A 12,064-nucleotide genomic window follows, 5' to 3' on the forward strand; every position below is an offset into this window, starting at 1 on the left:
GGAGACTTGATTACACACAGGTGGATTGTATTTATCATCATTAGTCATTTAGGTCAACATTGGATCATTCAGAGATCCTCACTGAACTTCTGGAGAGAGTTTGCTGCACTGAAAGTAAAGGGGCTGAATAATTTTGCACGCCCAATTTTTCAGTTTTTGATTTGTTAAAAAAGTTTGAAATATCCAATAAATGTCGTTCCACTTCATGATTGTGTCCCACTTGTTGTTGATTCTTCACAAAAAAATACAGTTTTATATCTTTATGTTTGAAGCCTGAAATGTGGCAAAAGGTCGCAAAGTTCAAGGGGGCCGAATACTTTCGCAAGGCACTGTATATACTGTACCTTATACCATCTATTGCACCATGCCTATGCCGCTCATCCTTATATTTATATATACATATTCTTATTCCTCCCTTTAGATTTGTGTGTATTAGCTAGTTGTTGGTGAATTGTTAGTTAACTTGTTAGATATTACTGCACTGTCGCAACTGTCGCAACTAGAAGCACAAGCATTTCACTAAACTCGCATTAACATCTGGAGTCTGGAGCAGTGTCCTCTGGAGTGATAAATCACACTTCACCATCTGGCAGTCCTACAGACGAATCAAGGTTTGGCAGATGCCAGGAGGATGCCAGGAGAACCCTACTGGATGCCAGGAGAACCAATGCATAGTGCCAACTGTAATATTTGGTGGAGTAGGAATAGTGGTTGGCAGCTATTTTTAATGGTTTGGGATAGGCCCTTAGCACTGACGATTCTGTGCTTCCATCTTTGTGGAAACAGTTTGGAAGGCCCTTTCTTGTTTCAGTAGGACAATGCCCCCGTGCGCAAAGCGAGGTTCGTACAGAAATGGTTTGTCGAGATAGGTGTGAAAGCACTTGACTGCCCGGCACAAATCCCTGAGCTCAACCCCATCGAACACCTTTGGGATGAATTGGAACGCCGACTGCGAGCCAGGCCTAATCACCCAACATCAGTGCCCCACTCACTAATGCTCTTGTGGCTGAAAGCAAGCAAGTCCCCTCAACAATGTTCCAACAATGGAAAGCCTTCCCAGAAGAGTGGAGGCTGTTATAGCAGCAAAGGGGGACCAACTCCATATTAATGCCCATTATTTTGTTCGACAAACAGGTGTCCATATATTTTTGGTCATGTTGTGTATCGCCTGCTCCCATCTCCTAGAATTAACACTGACGATAGTAGGCTTCAAACATTTTGAAAACGGAGGTAAACCCGCAGCCACACACACACAGGATATGTGACGAAAGAGAGACTAAAGATCAGCCTCTCCAACTCGCAGCTCAATTCATTTAGCCAAATATCTAGTCTGCTTGCAGCCGACACACTGATTAGATAGAAAAGATTTCATAACTATCTATCTGAGATGGTGGGTGTCCTCTTTCTTGTGTTTTTTGAGGTGAAACGACCCTAGGATTTATTCACTTCACAACTGGTCATTCCCACCTTCCCACTTGGTTATGAATGCAGCATCGGGCTACATTATGTTAACACTAATCAACACAAGCTTTGATTCTACTTCCAATCAGTTTTTAGCCAATGGGTGCTGTCAGTGATGTCAACATGTGCTGTAGGCCTAATGGATTTCAGCATGAAATGCATTGCATTTGCACACAGTTTTTCAGGCTTCAAATATAAACTGGTTATGCAAAATGTTTTTTTTTCTCCCCTTTTTAGGTGGAATACATGTTGATTGAAATGGATGAGAAAAATGAAAAGGTTCGTCTTGTTCTCAATGGTGGGGAGGTTTTGGAAACCCTTCAAGACAAAGGTGAAAAGACAAACCCCAAGTAAGTCAGCTTTAAATCTGTTTAGAAAATGACACGATTATCGTGTTGAGTTTAAACTGGCTGCTATTTATCTGCCTTATGTTAAAGTAGAATAGTTCTATTTTACACTCATATCGCTGTTTTTGATGTAAATGCCATGTTATAAAAGGGTACGGACAGTTTTTGCGGTCTAACTTATTTTTAAGAAACTTGCCCCAACCAGCGATTTCACTTCCTCATCCTCGTTGTGCAGTATGGGGGCTCAAACATTTAGTAATTTATTAGATGCTCTTATCCAGAGCAACTTAGAGTAGTGATTGCATATACAGTTGAAGTCTGAAGTTTATATACACTTAGGTTGGAGTCATTAGCTCGTTTTTCAACCACTCCACTCATTTCTTGTTAACAAGCTACAGTTTTGGCTAGTTGGTTAGGACTAGAGGTCGACCGATTATGATTTTTCAACGCCGATACCGATTAATCGGCCGATTTTCTTTCTTTTATTATTATTTATTTATTTAATTATTTTTTTATATATAGTTTTTTATTTGTAATAATGACCATTACAACAATACTGAATTAACACTTATTTTAACTTAATATAAAACATAAATAAAATCTATTTAGCCTCAAATAAATATTGAAACCTGTTCAATTTGGTTTAAATAATGCAAAAACAAAGTTTTGGAGAAGGAAGTAATATGTGCAATGTAAAAATGTGTGCCATGTAAGAAAGCTAACGTTTAAGTTCCTTGCTCAGAACATGAGAACATATGAAAGTTGGTGGTTCCTTTTAACATGAGACTTCAATATTCCAAGGTAAGAGGTTTTAGGTTGTAGTTAATATAGTATTTATAGGACTATTTCTCTCTATACCATTTGTATTTCATATACCTTTGACTATTGGATGTTCTTATAGGCACTTTAGTATTGCAAGTATAACAGTATAGCTTCCGTCCCCTTCCTCACCCCAACCTGGGCTCGAACCAGGAACACATCGACAACAGCCACACTCGAAGCATCGTTACCCATTGCTCCACAAAAGCCGCGGCCCTTGCAGCGCAAGGGGAATAACTACTCCAAATCTAAAACGAGTGACGTTTCAAACAGTATTAGCGCACACCCAGCTAACTAGCTAGCCATTTCACATTGGTTACACCAGCCAGCCATTAGGCTGATAGGCTTGAAGTCATAAACAGCGCTGTGCTTGTGAAGAGTTGCTGGCAAAACGCATGAAAGTGCTGTTTGAATGAATGATTACGGGCCTGCTGCTGCTCAGTCAGACTGCTCTATCAAATCAGACTTAATTATAACATAATAACACACAGAAATATGAGCCTTTGGTTATTAATATGGTTGAATCCGGAAACTATCATTTCGAAAACAAAACATTTATTATTTCAGTGAAATACGGAACCGTTCGGTATTTTATCTAATGGGTGGCATCCCTAAGTCTAAATATTCTTGTTACATTGCACAACCTTCAATATATGTCATAATTATGTAAAATTCGGGCAAGTTAGTTCGCAATGAGCCAGGCAGCCCAAACTGTTGCATATACCCTGACTCTGCGTGTCAGTGAACGCAAGAGAAATGACACAATTTCATCTGGTTAATATTGCCTGCTAAACTGGATTAGTAGTTATAGCTAGTGATTATGATTGATTGTTTTTTATAAGATAAGTTTAATACTAGCTAGCAATTTACCTTGGCTTCTACTGCATTCGCGTAACAGGCAGGCTACTCGTGGAGTGCAGTGGTTAGAGCGTTGGACTAGTTAACTGTGCGGTTGCAAGATTGGACCCCTGAGCTGACAAGGTGAAAATCTGTCGTTCTGCCCCTGAACAAGGCAGTTAACCCACAGATCCTAGGCAGTCTTTGAAAATAAGAATTTGTTTCTTAACTGACTTGCCTAGTTAAATAAAAGGTTTTAAAAAAAATTACATCGGAAATCGGCGCCCAAAAATACCGATTTCCGAATGTTATGAAAACTTGAAATCGGCCCTAATTAATCAGCCATTCCGATTAATTGGTCGACCTCTAGTTAGGACATCTAGTTTATGCATGACAAGTAATTTTTCCAACAAATGTTTACAGACAGATTATTTCACTTATAATTCACTGTATCACAATTCCAGTGGGTCAGAGGTTTACATACACTATGTTGACTGTGCCTTTAAACAGCTTGTAATTCCAGAAAATGATGTTATGGCTTTAGAAGCTTCTGATAGGCTAATTGACATAATTTGAGTCAATTGGAGGTGTACCTGTAGATGTATTTCAAGGCCTACCTTCAAACTCAGTGCCTCTTGACATCATGGGAAAATCAAGAGACCTCAAAAGAAAAATTGTCGTCTGGTTCATCCTTGGGAGCAATTTCCAAACACCTGAAGGTACCACATTCATCTGTACAAACAATAGTACGCAAGTATAAACACCATGGGACCATACAGCCGTCATACCACTCAGGAAGGAGATGCGTTCTGTCTCCTAGAGATGAACGTACTGTGGTGTGAGAAGTGAAAATCAATCCCAGAACAACAGTAAAGGACCTTGTTTCCTCCAGCATCACATACTTCCGGCGCAGACAGAAATGGCCGCCTCGCTTCGCGTTCCTAGGAAACCAAGTAATTTTTTTTTTATGTGTTATTTCTTACATTGGTACCCCAGGTAATCTTAGGTTTCATTACATACAGTCGGAAAGAACTACTGAATATAAGAGCAACGTCAACTCACCATCAGTACGACCAGTAATATGACTTTCCCGAAGCGGATCCTGTGTTCTGCCTTCCACCCAGGACAACGGAATGGATCCCAGCCTGCGACCCAAAACAACGACGTCGTAAAAGAGGGAAACGAAGCGGTCTTCTGGTCAGGCTCCGGAGACGGGCACATCGCGCACCACTCCCTAGCATACTACTCGCCAATGTCCAGTCTCTTGACAACAAGGTTGATGAAATCCGAGCACGGGTAGCATTCCAGAGGGACATCAGAGACTAATGTTCTTTGCTTCACGGAAACATGGCTCACTCGAGAGACCGTAACGGAATCGGTGCAGCCAGCTGGTTTCTTCACGCATCGCGCCGACTTCTGGTAAGAAGAGGGGCGGGGGCGTATTCCTTATGATTAACGAGACGTGGTGTGATCACAACAACATACAGGAATTCAAGTCCTTCTGTTCACCTGATTTAGAATTCCTCACAATCAAATGTCGACCGCATTATCTCCCAAGGTAATTCTCTTCGATTATAATCACAGCCGTATATATTCCCCCCCCCCCCCCCCAAGCAGACACATCGATGGCCCTGAACAAACTTTATTTGACTCTTTGCAAACTGGAAACCACATATCCTGAGGCTGCATTTATTGTAGCTGGGGATTTTAATAACAAGGCTAATCTGAAAACAAGACTCCCTAAATTGTATCAGCATATCGATTGCGCAACTAGGGCTGGTAAAACCTTGGATCATTGCTATTCTAACTTCCGCGACGCACATAAGGCCCTCCCCCGCCCTCCTTTCGGAAAAGCTGACCACGACTCCATTTTGTTGCTCCCTGCCTACAGACAGAAACTAAAACAAGAAGCTCCCGCGCTGAGGTCTGTTCAACGCTGGTCCGACCAATCTGATTCCACACTCCAAGACTGCTTCCATCATGTGGACTGGGATATGTTCCACATTGCTTCCAACAACAACATTGACGAATACGCTGATTCTGAGAGCGAGTTCATTAGAAAGTGCATTGATGATGTCATTCCCATAGCAACGATTAAAACATTCCCAAACCAGAAACCGTGGATTGATGGCAGCATTCGTGTGAAACTGAAAGCGCGAACCACTGCTTTTAACCAGGGAAAGGTGACTGGAAACATGACCGAATACAAACAGTATAGCTATTCCCTCCGCAAGGCAATCAAACAAGCTAAGCGTCAGTATAGAGACAAAGTAGAATCTCAATTCAACGGCTCAGACACAAGGTATGTGGCAGGGTCTACAGTCAATCACAGATTACAAAAAGAAAACCAGCCCCATCTCGGACCAGGATGTCTTGCTCCCAGGCAGACTAAATAACTTTTTTGCCCGCTTTGAGGACAATACAGTGCCACTGACACGGCCCGCAACCAAAACCTGTGGACTCTCAGGAAACAGTAGAGGGAGCACCCCCTATCCACATCGATGGGCAGTAGTGGAGAGGGTAGTAAGTTTTAAGTTCCTCTGCGTACACATCACGGACAAACTGAATTGGTCCACCCACACAGACAGCGTCGTGAAGAAGGCGCAGCAGCGCCTCTTCAACCTTTGGAGGCTGAAGAAATTCACCAAAAGCACTCACAAACTTCTACAGATGCACAATCAAGAACATCCTGTCGGGCTGTATCACCGCCTGGTACTGCAACTGCTCCGCCCACAACCGTAAAGCTGTCCACAGGGTAGTGAGGTCTGCACAACGCATCACCGGGGAGGGAAAACTACCTGCCCTCCAGGACACCTACACCACCCAATGTCACAAGAAGGCCATAAAGATCATCAAGGACAACAACCACCAGAGCCACTGCATGTTTACCCCGCTATCATCCAGAAGGCGAGGTCAGTACAGGTGCATTAAAGCAGGGACCGAGAGACAGAAGCTTTTTTCAGTCTCAGCTTCTATCTCAAGGCCATCAGACTGTTAAACAGCCACCACTAACATTGAGTGGCTGCTGCCAACACACTGACTCAACTCCAGCCACTTTAATAATGGGAATTGATGGAAATTTATGTAAAATATCACTAGCCACTTTAAACAATGCTACTTAATATAATGTTTACATACCCTACATTACTAATCTTATATGTATATACTGTACTCTATCATCTACTGCATCTTTATGTAATTCATGTATCACTAGCCACTTTAAACTATGCTACTTAATATAATGTTTACATACCCTACATTACTAATCTCATATGTATATACTGTACTCGATAGCATCTACTGCATCTTGCCTATGCCATTCTGTACCATCACTCATTCATATATATTTATGTACATATTCTTTATCACTTTACACTTGTGTGTGTATAAGGTAGTAGTTTTGGAATTGTTAGGTTAGATTACTCGTTGGTTATTACTGCGCTGTCGGAACTAGAAGCACAAGCATTTCGCTACACTCGCATTAACATCTGCTAACCATGTGTATGTGACAAATAAATTTGATTGGATCTTCACAAGTACAAAAGTATCTATAGCCACAGTAAAATGAGTCCTATATCAACATAACCTGAAAGGCCGCTCAGCAAGGAAGAAATCACTGCTCCAAAACCGCCATAAAAAGCCAGACTACGGTTTGCAACTGCAAATGGAGACGAAGATCGTACTTTTTAGAGAAATGTCCTTTGATCTGATGAAACCAAAATAGAACTGTTTGGCCATAATGACCATCGTTATGTTTGGAGGGAAAATGGGGAAGCTTCCAAGACTAAGTACACCATCCCAACCATGAAGCACAGGGGTGGCAGCATCATATTGTGAGGGTGCTTTGCTGCAAGAGGGACTGGTGTACTGCACAAATAGATGGCATCATGAGTAAGGAACAACATGTGGATGTATTGAAGCAACATCTCAAGACATCAGTCAGGGAGTTTAAGCTTGGTCGCAAATGGGTCTTCCAAATGAACAATGACCCCAAGCATACTTCCAAAGTGGGAAAATGGCTTAAGGACAACAAAGTCAAGGTATTGGAGTGGCCATCACAAAGCGCTGACCTCAATCCCATAGAAATTTTGTGGGCAGAACCGAAAAAGTGTGCGAGCAAGGAGGCCTACAAACCAGACAGTTACACCAGTTCTGTCAGGAGGAATGGGACATAATAAATAAATAAAAGCTGAAATAAATAATTCTCTCTACTATTATTCTGACATTTCACATTCTTAAAATAAAGTGGTGAGCCTAACAGACTTAAGACATGGCATGTTTACTTGGATTAAATGTCAGGAATTGTGAAACTGCTTTTAAATGTATTTGGCTAAGGTGTATGTATACTTCTGACTTCAACTGTATTTTCCAATATATTTTGTTTCCCCGTACTGTCATTCTGAACTTTATCAGCAACGCTATATTACATTTTGTTGCGACTCAAATGGAACAGCTGGATAGGGGAAAACTGCTTGAGTCGCACAAAATTGAATATAACGTTGCGGATATAGTTTGGAATGACACAATTTCATGTGTACAACATCTAAAGACCTGCATCACTTTACTGAGCGTTTAGGTTTCTAAAAGGATGTATTTGGGTGTTTCTGGAGTGTTTGTTCATATTTTTTCAGAGCTTTGTACTGCGCACTGAGGATGAGGAAGTGAATCACTGGTTAGAGGTTTCTCAAACAAGTGAAATCATCACAAAATGTGTCTTGCTCCTTCTATAACATGTCATTTACATAAAGTTTAACAACCAAATGTCTTTTTTTTGTATTTTTTTTTTTTTACATTGCAGGTACTAAAGACATATTTTCACTGCATAAGACACTGTTCCATTAGCCTCTTTAGCAACTTTAAAAATAAATGAAGGAGCTTCCCTTATGGCTCGCTCATGCAAAAGCTACTTTACATGTATGCAACTTCAGCATGAGTTTTACTTTCTTAAAAAAAAAAAGAAACTATGCTCTTACAAATACACTATTGAGTCACCCTGCCTGCTACACCGTGGGCTGTTAAATTCCTTCTGCAGGTTAAAAAGCCTTTATCTCTATTTGATGTACTTGTGTTTGTACAAGCCCCACAGTAAAGGTCTGCTTGCTAACTGCCCATGATGTCCTAAATCTGTGAAGCCTACTTAACCCAGGGGAAATACCAGTGTCAGTGGGGAATTGTAGCTAGAGCTGTAGCATTCCTCATTACTGCCTCTGTCGCACATACTGAAGAGCACGTGCCCTGAAGCACAAACACAGCATTTTCCCCCCCTGCTGACATAGTGTCTCACATTTAGATTTAAAAAAACATGTTTACTTTAATGTGAAAGATCAGCATACCACAATGGACTCCATCTGATCAAGGACCTTGTTTTGTTAGACAACATTATTAATTTGGCCTCTAAATATGGAAGTTGGCTTTTACTTTTTTATTTTTTATAATGCTTTGTTTTTATTTGTAGCCATCCTACCCTTTGGAGGCCAGAGTATGGCAGCTACATGATCGAAGGGACTCCGGGGCAGCCATACGGTGGGACGATGTCAGAGTTCAACACAGTGGAGGACAACATGGGAAAGAGGAGGCGAGAGGCCTCATCTGTGCTGAATAAGAATGAAACCCTTGCCACCATCACATCATTCCCAAGGTAGTTTAGTACCTATTTTGTCACTCACTCAACCATTTGAAACTTTGTTTATTTCATTTATAGTACCTTAACATTATTGTTATTCTTGTAACAATGGTTTTAGGTTAGGTTGTCCAGGCTTCACCCAGCCAGAGTACAACCCAACACCTGTTGAAAAAGGAGTGTCCAAATCACTGTTCTTCCCAGATGAAGCCATAAACGGACACCCAAGATTCAGGTAGGCTTGAATGTATATATGTATGTATGTCGGAAGTTTACATACACTTAGATTGGCGTCATTAAAACATGTTTTTCAACCACCCCACAAATTTCTTGTTAACAAACTATAGTTTATGGCATGTCAGTTAGGACATCAACTTTGTGCGTGACACAAGTAATTTTTTCTTGTGTCATGCATGCAATTATTTCACTTATAATTCATTGTATCACAATTCCAGTGGGTCAGAAGTTTACATACACTATGTTGACTATGCCTTTAAACAGCTTGGAAAATTCCAGAAAATGATGTTATGGCTTTAGAAGCTTCTGATAGGCTAATTGACATAATTTGAGTCAATTGGAGGTGTACCTGTAGATGTATTTCAAGGCCTACCTTCAAACTCAGTGTCTCTTAAGGGCCTCCCGGGTGGCGCAGTGGTTAAGGGCGCTGTACTGCAGCGCCAGCTGTGCCATCAGAGTCCTGGGTTCGCGCCCAGGCTCTGTCGTAACCGGCCGCGACCGGGAGGTCCGTGGGGCGACGCACAATTGGCCTAGCGTCGCCCGGGTTAGGGAGGGCTTGGTCGGTAGGGGTGTCCTTGTCTCATCGCGCACCAGCGACTCCTGTGGCGGGCTGGGCGCAGTGTACGCTAGCCAAGGTGGCCAGGTGCACGGTGTTTCCTCCGGCGCATTGGTGCGGCTGGCTTCCGGGTTGGATGTGCGCTGTGTTAAAGAAGCAGCGGCTTGGTTGGTTGTGTATCGGAGGACGCATGACTTTCAACCTTCGTCTCTCCCGAGCCCGTACGGGAGTTGTAGCGATGAGACAAGATAGTAGCTACTACAACAATTGGATACTACGAAATTGGGGAGAAAAAGGGGTAAAATTCAACAACAAAAAAAAAAAACTCAGTGTCTCTTGGCAGCGACACAACATGGCAGCAGCACAACATGGTAGCAGCACAAAACATGTTACAATATATACACATTTATTTATTTATTAAAAAAAAAACAGGGCAAAACTCACATCACGACAACACTACATAAAGAGAGACCTAAGAAAACAGCATGGCAGCGACACAACATGGCAGCAGCACAACATGGTAGCAGCACAAAACATGTTACAATCATGGGAAAATCAAAAGAAATCAGCAAAGACCTCAGAAAAAAACATTGTAGACCTCCACAAGTCTGATTCATCCTTGGGAGAAATTTCCAAACGCCTGAAGGTACCACGTTCATCTGTACAAACAATAGTACGCAAGTATTAACACCATGAGACCGTGCAGCCGTCATACCGCTCAGGAAGGAGACTAGAGACTAGAGAGGAATGTGAAAAGTGAAAATCAACCTCCGAACAACAGCAAAGGACTTTGTGAACATTCTGGAGGAAACGGGTACAAAAGTATCAATATCCACAGTAAAACGAGTCCTATATCGACATAAGGCCGCTCAGCAAGGAAGAAGCCACTGCTCCAAAACCGCCATAAAAAAAGCCAGACTACGGTATGCAACTGCACATGGGGACAAAGATTGTACTTTTTGGAGAAATGTACTATGGTCTGATGAAACAACAATAGAACTGTCTGGCCATAATGACCATCATGTTTGGAGGGTAGAGGCTTGGGGGAGGCTTGCAAGTCGAAGAACACCATCCCAACCATGAAGCACGAGGGTGGCAGCTTGTGGGGGTGCTTTGCTGCAGGAGGGACTGGTGCACTTCACAAAATAGATGGCATCATGGGGGAGGAAACTTATGTGGATATATTGAAGCAACATCTCAAGACATCAGTCAGAAGTTAAAGCTTGGTCACAAATGGGTCTTCCAAATGGACAATGACCACATGCATACTTTCAAAGTTGTGGCAAAATGGCTTAAGGACAACAAAGTCAAGGTATTGAAGTGGTCATCACAAAGCCCTGACCTCCATTCAAAAGAACATTTGTGGGCAGAATTGAAAAAGCATGTGAGAGCAAGGAGGCTGACAAACCTGAATCCGTTACACCAGCTCTGTCAGGAGGAATGGGGAAAAATTCATCCAACTTGTGGGAAGCTTGTGGAAGGCTACCCAAAACGTTTGACCCAAGTTAAACAATTTGAAGGCAATGCTACCAAATACTAATTGAGTGTATGTAAACGTCCTACCCACTGGGAATGTGATGAAAGAAATAAAAGCTGAAATAAATAATTCTCCCTACTATTATTCTGACATTTCACATTCTTAAATTAGGTGGTGATCCTAACTCACCTAAGACAGGGAACTTTTACTTGGATTAAATGTCAGGAATTGGGAAACTGAGTTTAAATGTATTTGGCTTAGGTGTATGTAAACTTCCGACTTCAACTCTGTGTGTATTATTTAACCTTTAACTAGGCAAGTCGGTTAAGAACAAATCCTTATTTACAATGACGGCCTACCAAAAGGCCTCCTGCGGGGATGGGCACTGTTTAAAAAAACAAATGTGTGTATATATATATATATATATATATATATATATATATATATATATATATATATATATATATATATATATACACATTTATTTATTTATTTTAAAAAAAACAGGGCAAAACTCACATCACGACAACACTACATAAAGAGAGACCTAAGAAAACAGCATGGCAGCGACACAACATGGCAGCAGCACAACATGGTAGCAGCACAAAACATGTTACAAACATTATTGGGCACAGACAACGACACAAAGGGAAAGAAGGCAGAGACAACTATGCATCACGTGAAGCAGGCACAACTGTCAGTAAGATTGA

At 41.6% G+C, this 12,064-nt stretch overlaps 1 protein-coding gene across 3 annotated transcripts in view; it reads left to right on the top strand.

Annotated features, from left to right (window-relative positions):
- Positions 1-12,064, top strand: part of LOC139381168 (glutamate--cysteine ligase catalytic subunit-like) — a 35,451-nt gene that overhangs the window by 12,540 nt on the left and 10,847 nt on the right. For all 3 annotated transcript variants that reach the window (XM_071124548.1, XM_071124550.1, XM_071124551.1), the window contains exons 2-4: positions 1,699-1,811; positions 8,920-9,102; positions 9,206-9,319. In XM_071124548.1, the coding sequence (XP_070980649.1) occupies positions 1,699-1,811; positions 8,920-9,102; positions 9,206-9,319 (410 nt within the window). The remainder of the gene's footprint in view (positions 1-1,698; positions 1,812-8,919; positions 9,103-9,205; positions 9,320-12,064) is intronic.

Source organism: Oncorhynchus clarkii, chromosome 23 (assembly GCF_045791955.1).
Source record: "Oncorhynchus clarkii lewisi isolate Uvic-CL-2024 chromosome 23, UVic_Ocla_1.0, whole genome shotgun sequence".
Lineage (NCBI taxonomy): Eukaryota > Metazoa > Chordata > Actinopteri > Salmoniformes > Salmonidae > Oncorhynchus > Oncorhynchus clarkii.